The 25,581-nt window shown below is 40.8% G+C and overlaps 2 protein-coding genes and 1 non-coding gene across 3 annotated transcripts; all 3 read left to right on the top strand.

The window, feature by feature from the left end:
• The first annotated feature begins 2,689 nt into the window (after nucleotides 1-2,689).
• Nucleotides 2,690-2,777, top strand: trnar-ucu (transfer RNA arginine (anticodon UCU)). The gene is given in 2 exon segments: nucleotides 2,690-2,726; nucleotides 2,742-2,777. It is a non-coding gene; the product is annotated as a tRNA-Arg (tRNA).
• Nucleotides 2,778-3,088: 311 nt separating this feature from the next.
• Nucleotides 3,089-16,126, top strand: LOC101467265 (oxysterol-binding protein 1). The gene is made up of 17 exons (XM_014411017.3): nucleotides 3,089-3,452; nucleotides 4,709-4,881; nucleotides 4,984-5,192; nucleotides 6,292-6,454; nucleotides 6,700-6,811; nucleotides 6,952-7,135; nucleotides 8,304-8,421; nucleotides 8,756-8,813; nucleotides 9,007-9,171; nucleotides 10,576-10,821; nucleotides 11,355-11,475; nucleotides 11,702-11,805; nucleotides 13,294-13,389; nucleotides 13,559-13,746; nucleotides 13,933-14,168; nucleotides 14,287-14,325; nucleotides 14,508-16,126. The coding sequence occupies exons 2-17, from the start codon at nucleotides 4,745-4,747 to the stop codon at nucleotides 14,648-14,650; spliced, it is 2,319 nt and encodes a 772-aa protein (XP_014266503.1). The 5' UTR covers nucleotides 3,089-3,452; nucleotides 4,709-4,744; the 3' UTR covers nucleotides 14,651-16,126.
• A 2,687-nt stretch (nucleotides 16,127-18,813) lies between these two features.
• On the top strand, nucleotides 18,814-24,735 carry LOC101464677 (N-acyl-aromatic-L-amino acid amidohydrolase (carboxylate-forming) B-like). Its single transcript, XM_004571211.2, has 7 exons — nucleotides 18,814-18,984; nucleotides 19,299-19,597; nucleotides 19,686-19,881; nucleotides 19,959-20,052; nucleotides 20,140-20,247; nucleotides 20,341-20,453; nucleotides 21,585-24,735. The coding sequence occupies exons 2-7, from the start codon at nucleotides 19,338-19,340 to the stop codon at nucleotides 21,828-21,830; spliced, it is 1,017 nt and encodes a 338-aa protein (XP_004571268.1). The 5' UTR covers nucleotides 18,814-18,984; nucleotides 19,299-19,337; the 3' UTR covers nucleotides 21,831-24,735.
• Nucleotides 24,736-25,581: the final 846 nt, after the last annotated feature.

The following is a 25,581-nucleotide window of genomic DNA, read 5'->3' on the forward strand; positions in this document are numbered from 1 at the left end:
TTACAAATCAACCAAAAGAACAACAAAAGGACAGCAGAAGCAGCACAACAACAGCTGCAAAACACAAACAAGATTATCGATTATTGACCCGACAATGAGTTGAAAAGGGAACACACTTGAAATTTTATTTATTTATAGTCTATTGTGGCCATTTAAATGGGTTTGAATGCTGTCCAGCAGTCTTCCTTATCGAGCCAAGTTGGCTACACCCACCTCATGTTCTTGGTCCCCATAAGAATCCAAATGGGGCACACTCTCATCTGTGAGACTTGACATCCCTTCCTTTAACACCACAGAATCACCATCTCCCTCTTCTGTAAACATCTGTTCCACTTTATCATTTATCAGAGGAATTCAAATCTCTCTGAACCCTTTGCATTTGCACAACATCATATCCAGCAAAAGCAGCAAACTGCCAGGTCAGACTTGTGACACAAACAAACGAACACAAAACTTTCGGCTGTTCTCTTAATTACAAAGGTTTGCCACAACGAATTACACATATTTATCAGAGTTTTACGCCAGATGCCGTTCCTGTAGACACTCCAAAGGAATTCATGTCCAACCCCGGGGCCCATTAGTTAAAAAAAAACACAGAATAATTTATATGTTTTAATAAGTATTTTAAAAATGCATTTGAAAATATGGCTTTAATTTGTAAACATTGCACTCTAAAATTGTTGAAATAATAAAAATTTTTTTTAAAAGCCCCCCAACAATCTTAAATAATCAGGCCTCATATCATCTCAAAGACCTCATAGTACCATATCACCCCAGCAGAGCACTTCGCTCTCAGAGTGCTGGTTTACTCGTAATTACTACACTATTTAAAAGTAGAATGGTAGGTAAAGTGTTCGCTTTCAGGCCCCTCTTCTGTGGAACCAGCTCCTAGTCTGGAGACAGACACCCTCTCTGCTTTCAAGATTAGTCTTGAAATTTCCTTGGTGATAAAGCATATAATTAGGGCTGGATCAGGTGACCCTGAATCCTCCCTTAGTTACACTGCAATAGGTGTAGCCTTCTGGGGCTTCCCATGATGCATTGTTTCTTCTTCACTAACCTTTTTTCACTCATTATGTGTTTATAAACCAATTTCTCAATTTAATCGTTAGTTATTATTCATCTCTGGCTTCACAGCGTGTCCTTGTCCATTCTCCCTCCTTTCACCCCCAACCAGTCAGGCAAAGAGCTGCACCTATCTCAGCCTGGTTCTTCCAGAGGTGTCTTCCTGTTAAAAGGGAGTTTTTCCTTCCCCCTGTCAGGAGGTGCTTGCTGATAACGACTCATCTGATTGTTGGGGTATTTTATCTTCTTGATGCACGCTCAATTATCCAGGTAAGTAAATCCCCAAAAGGTAGATTCTGTTCATCTGGATGTAAAGTTTTTAGTGGGAGAAATGTTTCCTCACTCATCCAAGTGACTTCTTTAGTCTCAGCTGACTGCAGGTTTCCCCAATCTACATTTGCATAATGACTGAAACCAGCCCACTGAAGGAACAATGGGCTGACCTCCGAGCCTATTGCCCAAGGATCGGGCCCCAGACACAAACAGAGTAATATAGTATTAAGTGCCAAGAGGATTGCCATGATTTATTTATCTGGGAAACCAAACAACCTCTAGCGAAGCCAATATCACAACACAGAAGAGCTACCTTGTCAGACCAGGACTCTGCAGTCTATTTACACCTACAGGCCAGTGGACACTCTTTCAATGATGAGGATGTACACATCCTGGACAGGGAGGAACGCTGGTTTGAGTGGGGAATCAAGGAGAGCATTTATGTGAAAATGGAAAGCCATCTCTGAATCGAGGAGGCGGGCATCTTTCACCATCTTCCAATGCTGTGATTGCAGCCATTCCCCAAATCTGTGAATGGTACTCATGGCCATTGATCAGTGGTCTTTGATCAGTAGTTGTTGATCAATGGTCATGAGAATCTGCATATTAATGATCAAGGAACTGACCTCCAAGCCCACTGTTCCTTCAGTGGTGCTAGTTTCAGTAATTGTGCAAATGCACTGTTTATAAAATTGGGGAAACCTGCAGTCAGCTGAGACTGAAGAAGTCACTTGGATGAGTGAGGAAACATTTCTCCCACTGAAAACGCTACGTCCAGATGAACAGAATCTATCTTTTGGTGAAGCCGTACTTTAGTAGAATTAGAGATTGCATTTAACAGATCTTGTCATTATTTGCAAATAAAGTACAGAGATTTTTATTTGTGTTTGTCAAAGTAAATTTGGTTAAAATCCAGTGGCTTCTCATTGTCACCAGAAATTGTGGTGGTTTTTGAGGGTTATTCAGGTTAATGCAGCATTGTAGCGCCATCCAGTGTTTGATATACCATATTGACGCACAGAGATCATTTTCTTTTTAAAAATCCCAGGTGTTTCCCTAGGTTCCCCACATGCAGAGAAGGCATAAAAATCTAAAAACATGATAAAATATGAAAAAAGAAAGCCCTCTCTAAAACGATAGGGTGAAAATGAACGTTTATTGCTTGGTATTGTCTGAAAGGATGTTTCAATTCTGAAGTAAGGGCTCAGTTTCACATTATTTATACACAATGTACGCTATATTACAATATTCACAACCCCAGAAATCACAATCTAAAACCTTTGACAATATCACCCCCGAGTTCGACCTATTTACACTATAAATACCATAGTGTTCAACATGTGCAACAGGTGGCTCCGTGGCGCAATGGATAGCGCATTGGACTTCTAGGCATAGATGCAGACATTCAAAGGTTGTGGGTTCGAGTCCCACCGGAGTCGCATTTTTGTACTTCTTCTGGAAAACTTCGGCCATGTTTATAGTCACCTGTATTACATACCACTACATGTCACGAGTGTCAAGCGATTACAAAACAGTGATTGTAATTATTAAAAAATCGCAATGTTTTATTGCCTCACGGGTAAATGTCTATTTTTTTCCTCTCAGTTGCGTTACACTAACATGTAAAGTCATTGTTGGTGGAATAAAGTATTAACCGTAGTTACCTTAACTGTGAACAGTGTAGCGACTGTTGCTTTATAAATGAATTAAATGTGTCAAGATGTGTAGTTTGGCTTAATGCTAAACGTAGTTAGCCATAGCTGCGTGTTTCCACACGGAGACCCAGCACTGCTGCACCGGGTGTAACCAGCGAGCTAACATTAGGCTAGTTAGATGTAGCTAGCTAGCTATAGATATTTGTGGGTGTACGCAGCTGTAGAATGAACCTTATACACGCAAATATTGAGGGGCAGCAATAAAACGTGTTGCTGTCACTTCGTTTTAAAGTCGCACTGTTGTTGCCGTCGACGTCTTCGGTCTGTTTGTTTGCCCCATTAGCTGCCTTGTGTTGGTTTGTTAGCCTCCTCAGCTAGCCAGTGTCGTATGGGTATCAGAGTTAGCAGTGACTTCACCCGGCTGCTGGTTGCCTGATCTTTCATTTTGGACACGTCAAGGTAAACATTTAGCCATCGGCGAGTTTGAAAGCTAGCTAGTGATGAAGCCAATGTTTAGCATTTGCTCTTCTTCGCAATGCTTTTTAAATATGCAGACACTAGCTAAATAACTTGGAACAATCGTGTCAGATTGAGTTTATTCACTTTAAGCTCCTATCAGCGATGAATTGTTGTTACCGACACTGTCATTTATCTTAACTGGGGCTAATGTAGGCTAACCTCTGTTGTCAAGTTCGTCAGTATGTTCAGATTTATCTGATTTATTTATCCAGTTACTGTTGTTAAAACCTGTTGTTGTTGTTCTGTTTGCCCCTTAAATTACAGTAATTTTCCCTAAAAGAGAATTGGACTGAATTAGACTCAAATCTGACTCAAAACTGTTAATATTTGGACTATTTATCAGTAAGAAGACAAAATAACACTAAAAGTTTTTATTAATCTCTTCATCAGGCGAAAATAATAATTAATTTTGGTAAAACGTGTCACGAGTAGTCGGTATGTATTGATCTCTCGGCCGACCTTTGACCTGTCATTGCACACTCAAAGATCAGTGTTGACACTCATTAATAATCAATATTAAAGACTTTCAGCTTGGAAATAGGGTTGTAGTCAATGAAAAGAAGTGAAATTGTTTGTGTTTAAGAATGTCAGAAAATGTGAATTTGACTTCACACAGTTCAAACTAACATTAAATTTGGACCATTGGTTTAAAATCCAGAGATATTCAGGTGTTTTATATATTCAGGTTATATAACAACTGTTAAAATTTACTTTGTAAGAGCTCAGTGAATTACATTTGTGGAACTTTTTATAAAAATAAAAAAAACGTGTTCTGTCCATTGTTGTGCTGATGAAACAAGTCACAATACTAAGACTGTATTTATATAGCACCTTTGAAAGCAGAGGTTGACAAATGACATCGAGAGCTAGGGGGGGGGGAAAGGTAATCAGAAGGTGAATGAAATGCAAACATCTTAACCAGAAGGCTTCACATGGGGGCCTAAAAAAACAGGATGAAAGCATGTGATTTAAAGCAAGATGCTGTTTTTGCAACCTTAGTCCTTAACCAGATTGTTCCAAACCCAGTGCACCCACATTGCAAAAGCAATTTCAGTTAAATTAAAGCCTCGCCTGGGGAACGCCGAGAATGGTCACACCTGAGAATTCAAGGAACTGGCTCCTAATTGATTCACCGAATCACTGTATCAGCCAGTCTTGTTATGTAAATGATACAACTTTCCATCTTCCCCCTCAAGGTCCCTCCAGTCTGTAGCTTAAGTTTAGGGGGTGTGATGTCAGAAGCCAAGACCCCCACTCCCACCCCTCCTGGAGACACATACAAAGGATGGGTGTTCAAGTGGACAAATTATATCAAAGGTTATCAGCGGAGGTGGTTTGTGCTGAGCAATGGGCTGCTGTCATACTACAGGTACACCTTTCTGTAGAACACTGGTATAGTTTAAGGATATTTCTCTTTTCTTTTTAGTTACTTTTTATTCCCAAAGTCAAATGAGGCTCTTCTGATTATTAGGACCCAGGCAGAGATGGGTCACACGTGTCGGGGCACCATCAACTTGGCTACAGCTACTATCACTGTGGATGATGCCTGCAACTTTGTCATCTCCAATGGAGGGGCACAAACATATCACCTCAAGGCCAGCTGTGAGGTGGAACGTCAGCGATGGATCACTGCCCTGGAGCTGGCCAAAGCCAAGGCTGTCCGCATGCAGGCAGAGTCAGGTAAAACAGACTTCAGGGGAATTATTTAGTGCTTCTGTACATATTTACACGCATGTCCACTTTGTTAGGTACACCTTGTGTCTACTGGGCTGGACGCCCTTTTCCTTTCAACAAGATTCAACAAGGTGCTGCAAACATTCCTCAGAAAATTTAGTCTGTATTTTCATTATAGCATCACACAGTTGCTGCAGATTTGTTGGCTGCACATTCATGATGTTTAACCACACCCTAAAGGTGCTCTATTGGCTTGAGATCTGGTGATTGGAGTTCATTTGAACACAGCGAACTCATTGTCGTGTTCAAGAAAACAGTTTGAGATGTTTTGAGCTTTGTGACATGCTGTGTTATCCTGCCAGGCAGTGTACTAGATGGGTACACTGTGGTCATAAAGAGCTGGACATAGCCAGCAGCAATACTCAAGTAGACTGTGGTGTTTGAATGATGCTCAGTTGGTACTATGGAGTGGACACACTCTGGGACCTTTAGTAAAAACACCAGCAGCGGCCTGAAACATTGAATGTTGCAGCAGAAATCAAGTCTCATCAGGTCAATGTTTGTCCCAATCTTTGATTAGCCAGTGTGAATTGGAGCCTCAGTTTCCTGCTCTTAGCTGACAGAAGTTGCACCCGGCCTGATCTTGTGCTGCTGGAGTCCATTTGTATGTGATGTTGGACGTGTTGTTCCTTCAGAAAAGCTCTTCTGCACACCTTGGCTTGTAAAGAGTAGTTATTTCAGTTACTGTTGCTTTCCTGTCAGATGAAGCAGTCTGACTGTCCTCTGTCCTCTGACCTCTGACATCAGAAAGGCATTTTTTTGTCCAGAGAACAGCTGCTCACTGAATATCTTCTCAACAGCCATGACACTTTAAGAGTCTCTTAAATCACACTTCTTCCCCTTTCTGATGCACAGTTTGAACTTCAGCAGGTCGCATTGACCAATCCTAAATGCACTCAGTTGCTGCCATGTGATTGGCTGATTAGATATTTGATATTAACAAGCAGTTCAACAGTGTACCTTAGAAAGTGGCTAGCAAGTGTATTTATTTATTTATTTATTTATTTATTTAATTTTCCTTTCCTTTTGTTTGATTTCCTAACAGATGACTCGGGCGATGACTTCCCTTCATCGTCACCACGCATCACACAAGGTGGTGGGTCACAAAATTCAGAAGTCCAGTCTGCTCTCAGAACCCTGAGCAACAAAGTGGAGGATCTGAGCACCTGCAACGATCTGATCTCAAAGCATGGCTCTGCCCTCCAGAGGTCAGACTTAAACCCATTTTGCCTTGCTCTTTGCTTTAATCTTCAGGCAACAGTCTCATTTATGCCTCATGTCTCTACTAGTCTACTATGTGAGCTATAATTTGAAGTTATAATTCTGTAGGTTTGGTAATTCAGTGCCATATTCAGATGTTTTGTACCATTTGCAGAAGAGTCCTGTTATAAAATCATTGATGTGTAAATTGACTACATATTGTCCAAACATCCAAAGTTCATATTTTTTTCAGGTCATTAGCAGAACTGGATGGTTTACGTCTGACTGGAGAGGCTGGGGATAAGATTCGCCAAGTCACAGAAAGAGCCACTCTGTTCCGCATCACCTCTAACGCCATGATCAATGTAAGTCTGACATCCTTGTGTGTTGATCTCTGAGTTTTTAATATATAATGTATATATACCAGAGAAGACCTTGTCTACGTATTACTGCGCAGCTTTTCAATGAAACACATTGAAAAGTGTTTCAATGTTATGCTTCTCAGGCGTGCCGAGACTTCTTGACGCTGGCACAAACTCACAGCAAGCGATGGCAAAAGGCCCTGCAGGCTGAGCGGGAGCAGAGAGTGCGGCTGGAGGAGACTTTAGAGCAACTGGCCAAACAGCACAATCACCTCGAGCGAGCATTCAGAGGAGCCGCACAGGCTAATGCTAGTCCAGACAATAAAGGTAAGTTGTGATTCTGACAAGATAACAATGAAGGATGATGCACATGTCCATTGACATTCTACAAGAGTGTGAGTTAATGTTTTCAGAAAGTTTTTATTGTAATACCAGCACTTATTTTGTAAATCTTACTTCTGACCTCCATACAATAAGTAAAAAGAGTAAACTAACCCTGAAAATAATAAAAACTAAACTAAAACTAATTTTTCAAACAACAAAAACTAAACTGAAATATGAAAATCGATTCTGAAAACTAAATGAAATTAAACTGAATTCAAAACCAAAAGTCAAAGTGAAATGAAAATAAAATACTAAACTATTATAACTCTTATCAGGTACATGTGGCGTACAACTCTTTCGAAATCAAAGATGTGGGGCCACCAACTGTTTGCATTCGACTTCGATTTCTGAACAAAACTCATTAAACCTCATTTCCCACAGAGATATTTTTCAGTGGTAATCCAAGAGCCTGCGAAAAATTTCATTGGCTTTTTATCAGGGGAACCAGGGAGATGCTAACTCCTGGGTGACCAAGATTTTCTGTGGCTGACATACGAGAGTCCTTGTGATCAAGCACTTAGCAAGAAAAATAGAATCAAGATGTGAAACTAAAAGAACATTATCAGTTTCAGTCTCATCAAACTTTTTAATTACTCCGTTATTGACTAAACCCCCATTTGAAATCCCCTTGGCAATTATCAGGTAAATGTGAAGTCAAGTTTTACAAGTAGCAGTACCCGTGATTACCTGATTCTGATTCCATGTAACCAGATGTGAGGAATTGCAACTTCCTGTTTTGTTTGTTTGTTTTAAATTTTTGTTTTAACACTTTAAATGCTCTGAATCAGAGGTGTCAAACTCCAGGCCTTGAGGGCCGGCGTCCTGTAGGTTTTAGATCTCACCCTGGGTGAGATCTAAAACTTCAATCAAATGATCAGTTCATTACCAGACTTCTGGAGAACTTCAAGACATGTTGAGGAGGTAATTTAGTCATTAAAATCAGCTGTGTTGGATCAAGGACACATCTAAAACCTGCAGGACACAGACCCCCGGGGCCTGGAGTTCGACACACCTGCTCTATATTACATGTTGTTTTATTGTTTTTGTGATACCTGGAGAATCATCTTTAAGCTTCTGTATAGGGAAAACTTAGATGTTTGTTTGTGTTAAGGTGCTGCTGGGCCTGGAAAAGGTGAGGCCAGTGATGAGGATGATGACAATGAGTTCTTTGATGCCATGGAAGAAGCCCCCGAGTTTATCACTGTACCTGCGGACCCCCAGTTTCACAAGTCGGTATCTTTCCCTTTACCCGTCGGTACAGATTGACAGATGGAGTTAATTGGGGGTTTTCCCCAAGACTTTGTGTGTGGCTTGTCTTTGTTTTTATATATTTAGACCACTTCCTTGTATCACATTCCAGTATGTATTTATCTTAAGTCAATCAAATTGTGTAATGACAGATTGGTGTGTGTGTGTGTGTGTGTGTGTGTGTGTGTGTGTGTGTGTGTGTGTATCAGGTCTTTTTTTTTAAGCCTCTCTTTTCTCATATGTGAAAATACCTGATTAACTAGTAACGTTCACGTCACTAACAGAATCTATTTGCTTTTTTTTGATCTCTTACAGAAGGTCAAGCAGTAATATCAGCGGCCTCAATAGTGAATTGTGTGCAGATGATCAGTCGGTAGGCCTCATTCTGTCCGAATCATTGAAATCTTATTATAATGCTGTATCCCATCTTTTAAAATAACACAGTCTGAATGAAAAGCTGCAGTAGGACGGGTGTTGTATGGATATTCTTTAAACATGATTTTGTTGCTATGGTAATAAATCAAAAACATTTCCGTTTTATATTGATAAACGTTTCTGCTTCTTAGCTTAACGAGGAGCCTCTTGCGATGAACCAGGAGTCCCCCTCCCAGGAGCTGGTACCCTTAAAGAAGAGGCGGACACGCATCCCAGACAAACCAAACTACTCCCTCAACCTTTGGAGCATCATGAAAAACTGCATCGGCAAAGAGCTGTCTAAGATCCCGATGCCTGTAAGGATTTCTTACTGAACGTCCAGTCAGAGTTACTGAAAGCTTGTTGTTCTTCCATGTGTGCTTCGTTGTTCACCTGTTGAAAAAGACGTCTGATCAGCTTCATTTTGGACAGTCAGACTCAAAGAGTTTGAGTGTTAAAATATTTGTGTCTTACTCATAATATTCAATTAATGAAAGATTTGGGTGCCTTTTAACACCCCTCCTACCCCAAGTTAAAACCACATTGGAAATATGGTTTGTGTGCGTTTACAGTAAAAATACAAAATCTATGATAAGCTCATCATTAAATGCCACCGCAGTGCCTTCAGAATGTGGCAGCAGTCAGTTCAGTGTGACGAAATTGGAGCGTAGATACTGATCCCTGTCCTTTTTCCGCTGTAAGGGTTGTCAGCATTCTGCGAGAGCTTTTGAAGATGTTTATCGGCAAATCTGCCCAGATTTTGTTTATTTGTGAAATCGACTGTAGGTCACTTGTAGGATGTGGGTCAGCAGAGTTGTCTAAAATGAGCTACCATCACGGCTTTTTATAGGAGTCCAGACAAACTGATTTGTCAGACTGATCACTGCTGAGATAAATGGTCACATGTTTGATTTGGCTTTGTTCTGACAACTTATCACTGCCATTGTGTCGCCCTGCCCCCACTCTAACAATAAAGAGTTTTGTCTCTGCCACATTACAGAGATACTTTGACATTGACACATGTCGACTTCCTGTAGCTTAGCAACACTACCCGCCAGGTCACTGCTGACCCATCTATGGTTGTGGTTTAGAAAATGGCTTGGGCTTTGCTTAAGCAAAAGGCTAAATTAGCAGATTTTCAGAAACTGGCAATACAGGTTTTCTGTTAAAAGCTTTTCTATTTGGTCTTTCCAAACAGAAGACGTTACCCAAACCATACCTGTACCTATCTAACAATCTACACATATATACTTTTACTGAAGTGACACTACATAGCAAGTGTCAGTGTGTGTGTGATGGGCCTCGCTCACATTGAGTGTAGCAGAGTGGAGACAGATGCATATGCTGACAACAACTCTTAAGGTCACCGAAAGCGTAATAAAAACTTTCCAAGAAGTGAAGAGGGAACACAAACCTGACCACAGTTTGTGGTTAAGTCACAAACTACTGCAGCAAGTGTGAAATTGCTCAAAAACTGCTGACTCTTTGCTATTAGCTTCCTCTGTGCTAACAAAGCTCTCCCAGAAGGAAGCAGTGCACTGCTGCAGATGCACACAGGACAGTATAGAACCGAATTGAACAGATCAGCCTGTGGTCACTTCTACCCAGTCTAGCTTTTTGAATCAGGTTCAGATCCACGTCTTAGCCATGTGTGAGATTTGTTGCTGGAATTAATACATAACACAAATATAAAAGTAAATTTCAAACATTTTGCTTTCTAGGTTAATTTCAATGAGCCCATCTCCATGCTGCAGCGGTTGTCTGAGGACCTCGAGTACCACGAGTTGCTGGATAAGGCCGCAAAGTGTCAGAACTCTTTGGAGCAGATGTGCTACGTGGCCGCCTTCGCAGTGTCTGCCTACTCCACCACAGTCTACCGCACGGGAAAGCCTTTCAACCCTCTGCTGGGAGAAACGTATGAGCTGGACCGCAAGAGAGAAAGTGGCTACCGCTCCCTATGTGAGCAGGTGAGGGAGGAAAAAAACCAAGAGAATGGAAGTTTTCCAACCGAGAACTGTAACCCAAGAGAGAGATTGAATGTCAGAAAGGAGGAATTAAAAAAAATCCCACTGACTTGGCATTAAGAGAGAATCTTGCTTCCTTTTTCTTCGCAGTTGGGGTTGAACATGCTGGCAGGGAACCAGAATTATTATTATTATTATTATTATTATTATTTTAATATGGAGACATGAAGTGGCGACTTTTTAAAAAAAAAAAAAAAATCAAAAAGTGTCATATTTCTGCCCCTTCTTGTCATAAAATACACCAACCTAAAACAATCTAAAGTCACTGGTTGATCCTGAATAGATTATTTGTAGAGGAGGAAATCAAATGGAGTGTGTGTGTGTGTGTGTGTGTGTGTGTGTGTGTGTGTAAGCTGTCATGTCACATGTCAGATTTATGAGACTAAATGTGAGTCACATCTATTGGGGATGACTCAGACTCACGAAGAATAGGACTTGATGTTTTGTTGCATCAGAAAAACATTTTCTCTTTCCAGGTGAGTCACCACCCACCTGCTGCTGCACATCATGCTATCTCTGATCGTGGCTGGACGTTGAGACAAGAAATCACAGTTGCGAGCAAGTTCAGGGGGAAATACCTCTCCATTATGCCTTTGGGTAAGAGGCAAGCTAGGTTAGAAAACAAAGCATACCATTCTTCCATAGTGTCAAGGACAAAAGATGTACACACAACTATCATCAGAATTTATAAGTGACTAAAGAGTGTACCAGCCCACACCTTTCTTTAGTTGAACCATAAAACGGTAATTACTAATGAACAAAGGTTTTGCTTTGCTTTTTGTTTTTTTTTTAGTTTGTTTCATATTTCTTTTCTTCGTCACAGGCACAATTCATGCAGTCTTTGAGAAGAGCAATAATCACTACACATGGAAGAAAGTTAACACCACGGTGCACAACATCATTGTCGGAAAACTTTGGATTGATCAGGTGAGACGCTCGGACACGTCGTTGCAGGGCCACAGGGCCTGATCTGCAGAGGAGGCAGGAATGAAGAGCAAGAAAGGATCTGTTATGACGCTCCTAACAAGGAAAAATAAACATGGGTTTATCTTTTACAACCAGCTTTGCCACGATATGATTGACATGTCGTCTTTTATGGAGAGACAATAACAAGTTCTCATGCTAGTAACATTATTCAAATGTCACTTCTTTGTTAGAGTTACTGACGCCTTTAATTACTTCAGTGATTCACAATGACATTAATATGCAGGGTGGATACCAAAAAGAAAACGCACAAAGAAAACTTTTGAAAGGGTGTACTTCAGCACATCCGTACACTTATCTGATCTCCTGCACGTACACGTGTACATGTTAGTCATCAGAGATCTGCATAACTCATTCTGTGCAGATTTTTACGCAGGGTGCCCTTCCCACTACTGCCCTCCCATTTATTTGGCAGTTTGTTTAACAGCTTTAACTCACTTTAACAGGTCAGGTTCTCGATTGGTTCTCATATCTAAAATTCAGAAGTTTTCAAGTTTCACTTGGTAGCATCTGGGGTTCCTCAGGGCTCTGTCCTTGGTCCATTACTCTTTAACCTTTACGTATTCCTGCTTGGTCCCATCTTAAAGAATCGAAATATCATTCTTATGCAGGTTAAACATAGTTGTACTTATCATTTCCCTCTGATGTAACCTCACACACTAATGATTGATTAGACTGGATGTCTAAAAACTTTTGTAATTTAACAGAGAGGTGTTGAAGATATTTGTTGTCAGAGACTAGTTTTCTAAAACACAACAAGCAACCCAGGAATCTGTACTGCGGTCACTTAGTTCACTTACAGTTCAGTACAGAATTACTGAACTGTGGACACCTCGAGTCCTTCTTTTTGTTAATATAGCTTTCTGTCTTTAGGCCTCCCGGTACACCTCTGACTTAGTGTCTATAACAAGGTCAAACCTCTCAGGTCATCAGGGGCAGCTCTTCTCACTCCTCTCAGATTTAGATTCGAGTGTGCTAAGGGAGCTTTCTGTTAGTGCTCGCCTGTTCTTTGAAACAAGCTGCCTGCTGACCTAAAGGTCAGTTGCAACTATGCCTGCCTTCACAGACAGACTCGGGATTTTACTCTGTGTGTTTGTATGTGTTACAGTGTATTTTATTCCTTTGCAAAGTCTGATTTGTTTTTTTATTGGTTAATCGCAAAGAGTTCACATGTAATGAAATGTGCTATATAAATGAATTTGCCATGGCTGGTTGCCATCACATAGCATTAAAATACCCCATTTCTTTGCTTCCAGTTCTAATTTTTACTCTACAGATAAAAAGTAGAGTAAGAGCATTGCGTTGCAGCATTTTAACTTGAGTGTGAAGTAAAATTTTTATCTAGTCGATATCATCCCCACTTGTGATTTTTTTTTTTTTTTTTTTTTTTTTCCCCCCTCCTCACTGTGTATCCCTGTGTTTCCCTTCCAGTCTGGTGAGATAGACGTAGTAAACCACACCACCGGAGACCGCTGCCACTTAAAGTTTGCTCCTTACAGCTACTTCTCCAGAGATGTAGCCAGAAAGGTGAGAAAGATGCAGAAGACCTGAATAGATGTAGTCTGTTTTTCTCTGACTTGCTTTGAAAGAAAACTCACACACAGTAGGTGCATCAAGTTTGAACCAACAGACAAATTTTAATATACAGGCGGTATATTGTGGTATTGTGGTAACCTCCCCTCTCTTCTGTTTTTAGGTTACAGGTGTGGTAATGGATAAAGATGGAAAGGCACACTACGTGCTGTCGGGCACATGGGACGAGAAGATGGAGTTCTCCAAGGTGATGCAGAGCAGCCGAGGAGGCGAGAACGGCACTGAGGGCAAACAGAAGACAGTCTATCAGACCCTTAAAGCCAGAGAGTTGTGGAGAAGAAACCCTTTACCGTAAGTGCTGTTCTAAAAAGTAAAACCGGGCTGTGCTGCATTAGTTACGATTTAGAGGTGCGCACATAGCTTTCTGAAGCAGAAATAAACATTAGACCTAAACATGGATGGCATCAATGCCAGTATCAGGGTGTAGTTTTGTGTGACTGAAAGCGCTGCTGTGCTGTGCTCCGTCATCCTCCTCAGCGATGGAGCAGAAACCATGTACTACTTTACTGCCTTGGCCTTGACCCTGAACGAGCCTGAAGAGGGCGTGGCTCCCACAGACAGCCGACGGCGGCCTGACCAGCGCTTAATGGAGGAAGGTCGCTGGGACGAGGCCAATGCTGAGAAGCAGCGGCTGGAGGAGAAGCAGCGCACCGCCCGCCGTGAGAGAGAGAGGGAGGCCGCAAGCCAACGCACCTCGAGTCAATCAGAAGAAGGTTAGAATCGAACTTGTTTGTGCTTCACTTTTTCTTTACTCCTCTCCTCTCTGCATGGGGAAAATCATGGAACAAAGGGGTAAAACGATTCTCTGTGATCCCCTTTTGTCTTCCAAAGCTGTCGATGAGGACTCTGTTACCGATCCCTCCTTGAAAGGCAAGTATTCCTTTTTTTTTTTTTTTCTTTCTTTTCTTTTCTTTTTTAGATAAAAATCGATTAAACTGTCTCCATTTCATGTTTAAATTCATGTTGCTCTAGTGAGCAGCTCATTAACTTTCTGGGGATCTTTTTTTTTTTTTTTTTTTCTTTCCCCCCCTCTGTCCTTCCCTCTCTTTCAGGCGCACCTCATGACAGCTATCTTGCACTTTGGTTCGAGCGCTGCGAGGACCCAATCACAGGTGAGGAGATTCACATCTATAAGGGAGGCTACTGGGAAGCTAAGGAGCGCGGGAGCTGGGAGAGCTGTCCCAACATCTTTTGATCTTGGCATTGACTGCAAAGTGCCGTGAAGAGACACCATCAAAGGCCTGCTGTTCCCCTTCTCTGACGGCTGCTCCCCTCCAGTTGCTCTCTGTTCTAAGAGATCTCCAGGACGGTCACTGCTGTCTGATCCACAGGGAGAGCAGGGTTTTCTCTCCCTCGTCCCATATTTGGTTTCCCCATCGTTGCTGTCACATATCTGAGAGGACTGGAATGAAAATTTCTTTGCTGTTTGGGTGCTTTTGTGTTTTGTTTTTTTTTTGAGTTTTTTTTTTTTTTGTTTGTTTTTTCTTTTGTCCCGCTGAGCATGAGTGGGAGGATGTGAAACGAGCAGTGCTTCCAAATCAAGTTTGCTCAGTCTTTTCAGATCAAGAGTGTTTGATTGAGGTGATTCGGGTTTTATTTTTTGTTTCTTGTTTTTCCTGTTGTCACCCATAGCATTATCTGCTTTGGTAATAACTCTAGAAAAAAAATAAGGGGGGGGGATAAAACCTGATTAATATATACATTTATATACAGGTATGATTAAAAGTAATTTTCATTAAACTGTCAACTGGTGGCCTTCAAGACATTAGCAAGTTTTCTTTTGTTAATCTCTGATTTAGTGTCTTAACGTAATGAAGTGAAAGTTGTAGCGTGCTCGTATGTATGACTGCTTATCTGCTCTTCCATCACTTTACAACAGGGCCACTGTGCAGTGTGCTTTAAAAAAAGATGACCTTTCACACTATCACGTTTATAATTAGGTTATTTTTCTTTACCAAGGCCTAGTGGGAAGTATGACAGTGAAAATTGTAGTGTGGCAAGGCCTAAAAAAAAACAAAACCTTTCTTTGCCTTAGAAATGAAGAACCTGCACTTGTTGTTGCAAATTGTCTCATATAACTGTTTACCTTAATAATAAATAATAAAACTACCCCCTTTTTTTTTTTTTTCACAATGCTGGAATAATATTTTGACATTTTTGTTAATCAAGTGAACGGTAACCAAATTTACTGTAAACAAAACAAAAAACAAAACAAAAAAATGGTTTTAAATAGTGCAGGATACTTGCTGTGCTCTTGTATTGACTGTAAAACAGACAAATGAGTGAAGAAAACATAAAAAAAAATACATGTTCATACATATGCAACTACATGTTGACACCAAAAACACAGGATATATGTATGTGTGTGTGCGTGTGTGTGTGCGTGCATTTCATAATTTTGATTGTAAGTGTACTTAAAAAGTGAAGAATAAAGAATTGAAAATCATTGCAAATAACTGATTTTATAAATGTATAGAAATTCATATTGTAGTAGTAAGGTAGACTTTTTTTTTCCCTTGTATTTTTGGTTCCTCATAATATTGGTAGGCTTCATTTTCCAAAAAAAGGGAGTTTCAGTACTTGACTCAGATGGGCGAGGGACGTGGCATTGTTCAGTATTTTGTATTAACAAAGAGAAAAACTGAAATAAATGCTCTAATGTCAAACAGCACCTTTATACTGTTTTTCTTTAATCTGCATTTCCAGGTTTTCATTCTTAAGGTTCACTAAATTAGTTTTTAAAACACATTGATACATAGTTTAATTTTTTTTTGGTAATTTTTAAATGTACATTATCACAGAGGGTTTTAAATGAAAGGGGAAGTGACTGAAGTGCACAGTGTAAGCTTTGGCTGATCCTGAAGGTGTTTTTGTTTATTCGGGTTTTTCAGTCCAATGACGCTTCTTCCACTTGCATCTCTTTGAACTTTCTACACTGAACAAAAATATAAACGCAACACCTTTGTTACTGCTCCCATTCCCCATGGGATGGACGTAGAGACCTAAAATTCATTCCAGATACACAATATAACCATCCCTCCCAAACAGTGGTCACAAATCAGTCCAAATGTGTGGTAGTGGGCACATCTGCTATATTGAGATAATCCATCCCACCTCACAGGTGTGCCACATCAGGATGCTGATCTGACATCATGAGTAGTGCACAGGTGTACCTCAGACTGCCCACAACAAAAGGCCACCCTGGAATGTGCAGTTTTTTGCGCTATTGGGGGTCTGGGGACCCAGAACCGGTCAGTATCTGGTGTGACCACCATTTGCCTCATGCAGTGCAACACATCGTCGCATGGAGTCTATCAGATTGTCAATTGTGGCCTGTGGAATGTTGGTCCACTCCACTTCAATGGCTGTGCGAGGTTGTTGGATATTCGTGGGAACTGGTACACGCTGTCGTATACGCCGGTCAAGCACATCCCGAACATGCTCAATGGGTGACATGTCCGGTGAGTATGCTGGCCATGCAAGAACTGGGACATTCTCAGCTGCCATCTGCCCTGAACAATGTGAACCATGATTCATCCGTGAAGCGCACACCTCTCCAACGTGCCAGACGCCATCGAATGTGAGCATTTGCCCACACAAGTCTGTTACGGCGACGAGCTGGAATCAGGTCAAGACCCCGATGAGGACGACGGGCATGCAGTTGAGCGTCCCTGAGACGGTTTCTGACAGTTTGTGCAGAAATTGTTTGGTTGTGCAAACCAATTGTTCCAGCAGCTGTCTGGGTGGCTGGTCTCAGACAATCTTGGAGGTGAACCTGCTGGATGTGGAGGTCCTGGGCTGGTGTGGTTACACGAGGTCTGCGGTTGTGAGGCCGGTTGGATGTGCTGCCATATTCTCTGAAACGCCTGTGGAGACGACTTATGGTTGAGAAATGAACATTCAATGCACGGGCGACAGATCTGGTTGACATTCCTGCTGTCAGCATGCCAATTGCACGCTCCCTCATTGCTTGTGGCATCTGTGGCATTTTGCTGTGAGACAAAACTGCACATTCCAGGGTGGCCTTTTGTTGTGGGCAGTCTGAGGTACACCTGTGCGCTACTCATGATGTCAGATCAGCATCCTGATGTGGCACACCTGTGAGGTGGGATGGATTATCTCAATATAGCAGATGTGCCCACTACCACACATTTGGACTGATTTGTGACCACTGTTTGGGAGGGATGGTTATATTGTGTATCTGGAATGAATTTTAGGTCTCTACGTCCATCCCATGGGGAATGGGAGCAGTAACAAAAGTGTTGCGTTTATATTTTTGTTCAGTGTATTTAAAGTTCCAGTGAACAGCTACCCAGCACTAGTTCAATACTTGGACTTAGCTCCAAATCTTTTATGTGTTTAATTTGTAAAGAAATAATACAGGAATAGACTTCATTGGGCCATGAAATCGCTGGCCAGTCGGTTGACCAGGTTACTATATAACGTTTTGTGTTTTATATGTAAGGCTGTAATTCCTAAACAAGAAAACTTTGCTAAACCCCTTGAATTAAAGCTCAAAGTCTGGATTTCAGTCACAATGTATACTACACAATGGCAACGCAAATTACACGTAAAGGTTCAAAATTAAAGTCATAGGAGCAGATTAGTGTATTTCACAGGTCAACACTGAGTATATTATCTGATAAATATCATGTTTGAATGGAAAAATTGTGCTTTGTACAGGCATCCTGCTATATAGTTTGTCCACTAGAGGGTGCTACTCACCACAAAATGAGCCACAGGATGGCGTTTCCTGCCTCAGAATGGATGTGTGTTACTGGACTTTAAATGCCCTCTGAGAAAATAAACTAAATGAACCACTTAACAAAACTGGTATATTTTCATAGTAGCGCTGGTGAGAGGGGGTAAAAACAAGCCTCCTGTGGGGCTTTTCCTGCTTTTGGAGTTTTCATGTACACTTCTTACACTTTTCATCACCTTTCACCAACAAAAGGTCTTTTCTTTAAATTTATCCATTACATTTATAGCGTGACAATTATCTGTCCCTTCCCATTTGATTGATCGAAACACTTTGAAGCGCAGTTCTGATTGAGCTACTTTTACAATTAGTAAAAACTATTACAAAATAGAAAGAAATACAGAAAATATGTATTTGAAAAGTCACCTGACGATAATAGAAAATCTATTTGACTTCTTATATGTACTTGTCTATAAATAGTCCGCCTCCCTGTGTGTTCCCTTTAAATCTCCTGCTTGCTTCCAAAGGAGTTGCTTCTTCTATTGTACACATCACAGGCACCTCTCTTTGCTGTGTCATGCCAGCAGATTTATTTTTAGCCAGTTTTTTTTTTTTTGAAAGGCAGACTGGAACCTACCATCCTATACACGGGGCAAAGAGAAACAGGGAATACGGGGAAAGCTGGGGAGGGGCTTTTCAGCTCATCTAACCTGACTGATGCTGTGACTACAGGAAGCGACCGACACACTCCATCACACTCGGGACACACCCTTTCCTACCACACAGTGTGGTACAGTGCAGTGCAGTGGACAGGAGGTGGTTGAGAAACGGTGAGAGTTTGTATAACAGGCAGCAACTGCCTGAACAGAGGGAGGGATGGGAATGCTGAATCAGTGAAAATGCATGAAAGCCTGGGAGAGGGTGGAAGAGGGTAAACGGCAGGGGGAGAGGGAAGAGAAAGGTAACAGCGAGGGGTAGACTGGGTAAAATGTACAGTGTTATTCCTTGTCGTTCATTCATCTATAATTTGTGAATATTGAGCTGGCAGTTCACCCTGATTTACATCAAGCTTCTCCTTAAGAGTCTTGCATCTCAGTGCTGATTTACAGTACAGTGCCTTTAAGCTGGAATTGTCCCTTTACAGTGTTCAATAAGTCAGGAAAGTCTCTCAGCTCTCAGTCAGATGGAGGTAGACCAGATGGTGCCTTTGCCAAGGTTGCCCCGGGTCGCCGTGTGTGGAGGTACCCATGGCAATGAGCTGTCCGGTGTGTATTTGGTGCGAGAGCTGCTGAAACTGCAGAGAGAAGTTATGAAGAAAGAGCAAGAGGAGGACTCGAAGCCTGCGTTGGTGCTGCTGGTGCTGTCAAACCCGCGGGCAATGCAGCATTGTCGCCGATACGTAGACACTGATCTGAACCGCTGCTTTACCCACGCCACCCTCAAGTAAGGCAACAATCAGAGATAACACTCATGGTGTCAGTTGTAAAATCAAAGAGCGTGCTGCTATTTTGTATTTTTCTTTATCCCGCAGTGGTCCCTTCTCAGACATGGCCCCCTATGAGATCATCAGGTCCCGAGAGCTGAACGCCCTGCTAGGACCCAAGGGCAGTCCGGAGGCAGTGGATCTGGTCTGCGACCTCCACAACACCACTGCCAACATGGGCCTGTGCTTCATCGGATACTCTGACTGTGACTGGATCTGCCTGCACATATTTAGACACCTGCAAGTGAGTAAACCAGCTTCTTAGTTTAGTGAAATCTTTGCGCCCTGCATGTTTGTGAGCTAAAATTTGAGTTTTTTTAGAGGGAGATGCCAGATACACCAATGAGATTCCTACATTTTGATGTGTCCAACAAAGAGTCCTATTCCCTTGATTCACTGGGAAAACATGGCTTTGGTAAGTTTTTACAGCTTTTATAAATCTAGTCTAGTCAAAAGTGGCATTAGTGCGTGATAACTCTCAATTTAAATCCTTGATCTGCAGCCATGGAGATCGGCCCTCAGCCTCACGGCGTGGTGAGGTCAAACATCTATACAGCAATGAAAGTGGGTGTCCAGCACATGCTTGACTGGGTCCGCCTCTTTAACTCAGGTACATTTTTATAGACATATTACGGGCTGAGCTGAAACAATGCATCTTTGAGGCTCTCAGTTGGTTTCAACCACCTTCTCTGTTTATTACCAGGTAATGTGTTTGAGGGAGGATTTGTGGACGTGTTCACCATGGTTAAACACATCGACTACCCGAGAGACAGCGAGACCCGCAATATCACAGCAGCCATTCATCCTTGTCTCCAGGTACGGCCTGAGATACCTTCACTTAAAAGCAAAAAACTCCTCGGAACAAAACACTGAATTACTGCCAAGCAATTATGTAAGTTAGACATAACCAGGGAGGCTGTAAAGTATGAAGAGGCGCACATGACATCAGAAACAAACTTTATAACAATAAAGTACGAGACATGTACAAAACACAAACAAAGAAGAAGAAGAAAGGCCCTTTGTCCCAAGAAAAATAATCACAGTCTGAACTCAAAAGCTGTTTGTGCAAGAATGAATCAAGTTTTATATTTAGCCTGTCGCCACACATGCTGTCCAGAAGTGATTCATTCAGTCAGTGTGCGTTTTCTTTTACTGTAAAGTATAAACAATTACAACACAAGGTGAGGCCTTTTTTATTAAAGGAGCTTTGTCCCAGAGATGATACCTGTCAAGGGTTTGTGTTAAGTTGAAATCTTTGTTTCACCTATTTGGAATCCAAACGGAAAAGGATGGCCAAAGGTGACCGGATTAAAAATTAACACCTTTAAGTTAATTCATGTGGCTAAAAGGCAGGCTGACTGGGTCAATGCCAACCTCGATAGTAAAAAAACAACAAGTCAGTTCAATTTATTTAAGATTAACACTGCTAAATGTCAGAAGCAGCTGTACAGGCAGACGCAATAAATAAATGTCTTTATCCATTATACTTTACACTGTGGTTTTTAAGGGAAATGTGTAATGTGGACGACATAGATTAAACTGCTTTAAGCTTTAGTCAACTGAGGAAACTTTAGTGAAAACTGAAATAAGAAAAAAGCTGAAGTAAAAATAAAAATGTGCTGGAAATGTCTGGGAGTTTCGTTAAATTTGTCAACACAACCAACCTGAGGAGGCTTTGGTAGAGATGTTTACTGAGAATAGGATGGTTGCATAACTATCAGTCTGGAATATTGTATTTTTAAACTGTTCTGCACTTCTTAAATTTAGCTCCTGACATATGACATATGATTTTTTATTTGCATTTAAAAATAAGCACCTAGCATCACTTAATGATATTGCACTTTAAGCCACTGGAGCTTTGTTATGGCACTTTTATGTATTTATGGTTAATCCTGTTAAATCCGACAGGTGTTGCTCAGCACCTAAACCATCTGCTTGTCCTCACAGGACCGAGACTTCTGCCTGCTCCACCCTGAAGACCCCCTGTTCCAGACGTTCTCAGGAGAAACAGTGAGGTATAAAGGCACTGAACCTCTCTATCCTTTCTTCATCAACGAATGCGCTTACTACGAGAAGGGCATCGCTCTCTCCCTGGCAAGAAAGAGGCGCATCACGATTCCTGCAATCCGGGTGCAGACGGAGCAGGAGCAACAAGCTAATGAGCAGGGATTTGCATCAGAAGAAGAGGAGTGAAGACGTTTCCAACACGAGAGTGATGGCTGAATTAAATTTTTACAAAAGCTTTCATTGAAATGATGGCATGCGTTATCTTTCACAGACATGCCACTGTGCATTCAAGAATTAAGTTTCTAGTAAGAATTGAATGTGTAAAAACAGATGGCACGAATTCATAGGCAATTTAATTATTTTAAATATTTAAATTAAAAAAATAGAAATTCACTACCGATTACTACAGCGATGATCAGGATATGTTCAAAATGAAGTGCAAAGAAGCTTGTAATAACATGACCTTTAAAGTACAGTCACTGTACTGTTTCAGGTTCCTTGAAATTAATAAGTCAACTGAGGAACATATATAGATCAAATAAACAACATAAACACCAGATTAAAAACCAATTCACAAGAAAATTACTTTTTGAATGTAAGCGGTCAGCAAAACAAATTAGTGAATGAGCACTACTGTATTTGCCTCCTTTTCTACAAAATCCGTGACAAGATGATAAATATGATCAAAAAAAGTACACTGGGTAAAATTATACCACAATCTGAACCTAAAAACTAGCATAAATTCTAAATGAGTAAATATAACTTGAGTGAAACAATTACGGAAATGTATGCAAAGTATGTTCCCCTGAAATCATGGGAACATACTGCAATGACAGTAATCAGTGTCACTGCCTTTGTTCTTTTGTTCTTCCCGAGGCCAAATTCTTTCAGTCTGTTCCAAAGAAGCTACGTAAAAAAAAACCCATTACGAAACAACTGGCCCAGCTGACAAAAAGCATGTGCGTTTTTGTTATACTCGGGGTGTGCCCAGTAGCTGAAAGTGGATGAACTAAATAAATAAGGATTAGTTTCAACTGTGAATCATGCCAAGATATTCTTTTACAGATGGCTACTACAAGCTGAAATGTGTACAATAGGTCCACTTTCAAAATGGCTCTGCTCTGTTCCCCGTCTATCGTGACATGCTGTACAACCACAAACTGTATATAAAAGATGGACACTGTGACCATGCTATGTCATTATAGTTTTCAGACCTTTTGACATTTTGTTTTAAAAAGTAAAACAAATCAACAGACTGAACCATACTCTGTGGAGCTATGGACATTTGACTATTGATATTGTTAGCTGCCACGGTTAGCATGGCAAATCTATAATTCACTGTGACATAAAATAGGCTGGGTATTTTGTTTGCCCCCAAAAAAAGGTATAAAGCAAAATATAATTATAATTTGCAATGTTATAATTACTTTGAAAGTATTTGTCAAACTGAAATTACATTTACATAAATAACCTAATTTTAGATCAATGTTCCCTCTAAGCTGCGCGTGCGCAATTGCGCATGCGGCATGGTCTCTGCGCACAGAAATGAAATCTAACCTGAACTGAAATTAAAATAAATACGTTAACAATTCTGTTTTGCAGTGTTAGTCAGTGACTGGCTGCTCCCGTATGGGATTAGAATGATGCCACCTTATTCCATAGTCCAGCCAATAATGCGAGTCACATTCGCAGCTAATCAACGTCGCTGACAGGCTATGACAGCGTCCTTATGTGCCGACACCGGTGTTTTAGCTAGCAAAGCAGCGTGGCTGATGTGGAGTGAAGCCACATTAATGACAACATGAACAACCATGGAAGATGTGAGCAGGACAGACGGAACAATTGACGGAAAAAGTGTGGACTTAATCCCAGTTTTTAAATTGTGTTGATAGGCCACGTAAAACCAAACCAAACCAAAATCAAAAAATTACTTTGGTTGGGGGGAAGTTTAGGAGTGTTTAGAGATGTGAGAGACTTGTGACTTGCGACGTTTAGCGCAAATCTTGTGTAGTTAGTGTGCAGTGTAGTCAATAGTTTTGTTGTGTGTGTCAGAACATTGAGGTGACTGCTGAATGTTACAGGTGTTACAGGAGTGATACATCTCCTGTTGTCAGGCCTGCAGGTATCAGGCTGTTGTTCTCCTTCATCTCATAGTGGACAGAAAGTATTTTTTGGAGTGACACAGATAATTTGTGTGGCATCAGATTTGATGCAGAACAGCTGATTGTTCTGTAAATTCTAGAAAAACGCCTTGGCTGCATTTTTAGGTTAAACAGCTGCAAATAAACTTCGTTGTTTGCAAAACTCAGTTACTTTTTTGAAGAAGCAACTATATAATTAATTGCCCAACATAGGTCATTATATTCTGTATTATGCAGACAGAGAGTTACAGGACTCTCTCCCAGACCACAAACTCATAATACAAGTCACAGCTTTATAGGAAGAAAAAAAAAGAAAGTTGTGTTTTCAAAATTGGAGTTCAAGATATTTTTACTTCCAATAGTGTTAACATACTACACAGTTCATGAACAAGATTTTTTTTCATTGTAAGTGGGCTAAAGCACTTAATTAAAAGTAGTCTAACATAAATGTAAATGCTGTAATTTGATTATTTTAATAAACCATGTAACTTGGATGGATTCGATGCTGGCGTGACCACAGTGCACACGTCTGCTGTTGCTCACAGTGGTCCAAGGGATCGCTCAGGGAGTTTGTGTGTTCGCTCAGACACATGAAAAATTAGAGGGAACATTGTTTTAGATGTACTAGGTCACATTCCTGAAGCCTTAGTAAACTGTTTACTAATATAGTCTGTTGACATTTGAATATTGCGCTTACCAGAAAGCAGATGAACCACTGCTATTCTAAGTCAGAATCCAGTCAGACCTGCTCAGAAACTGGCACCTCCATAGGTCTGCGCATACAGAGAGAGGGAGATGTGAGATTATTAGTAAATGAGGCATTTAAGTACCTTCCTCTGCATGTCACAAACTTCTGCATAGACTGGGGTAATTATTCAACATCACATGTAATTAATGTACTAGTATAGCTGAAGTTACATATGTGCAGCATGTCCTCCCCGCTGTTGTGGTTCCCTGGTTCTTTGTACTTTGGAGTAAACTGTTGAAGTAGAGTGAAACTTCGACACTCCAGCACCATCTTGGCACCTACAAGAGATCAGTTATTTCAGTGTTTAAGCACATTAAACTCCATTTACTGTATGAATTACATTCATTTCAAACGTTGCTGTCGTTTTTTTAAAATCTCGGTGTATTTTCTATTTCCTGAGGAGAAACTGGCTGTACAAGCAAAGTCAAAATATAAAAGAAAAAAGGAAGCCGTGCAAGAGGCTGGCGCCGCGTCCAGGATGTACTCAGTGACTCACTCTGCGACAGTTGGGCTACGGTGATGATTCCTGCAATCCGAGTGCAGGCAGAGCAGGAGCAACAAGCTGATGAGCAGGAATTTGCATCAAAAGATGTTAACCACATGAGACTGATGACTGAATTCAGTTTTTACAAAACTTTTTATTGAAATGGTGACATGTGTTATGCTTGTTCACACTCACACACGATATTTAAATACATAGTTATCAACTGCTGCAGCTCATAACAGGGGGATTAAGCACTCTTTCACAAACAACACATGGTAGTGTGCATTCAGGGATTGAGTTTCCAGTATTTAAAGGGTGAATGTGTAAAATACAATGTGTTTCATAATGAGACGAACAGTGCATCATTTCAGATATTCATGAAGCTCATAAATCTTTATCAGCAGTGATATTTCACAAACAGATATCATGAATTTGTGGGTAATAGTGGTATTTTTTCTCTCCAAATGTAATTATTTTAATATTTACATTTCAAAAATATAGAAATTCACTACTGATTACTACAGCAATGGTCAGAATATGTTTGAAATTAATTTAGGTGCAAAG

This window comes from Maylandia zebra, linkage group LG3 (assembly GCF_041146795.1).
Source record: "Maylandia zebra isolate NMK-2024a linkage group LG3, Mzebra_GT3a, whole genome shotgun sequence".
NCBI lineage: Eukaryota > Metazoa > Chordata > Actinopteri > Cichliformes > Cichlidae > Maylandia > Maylandia zebra.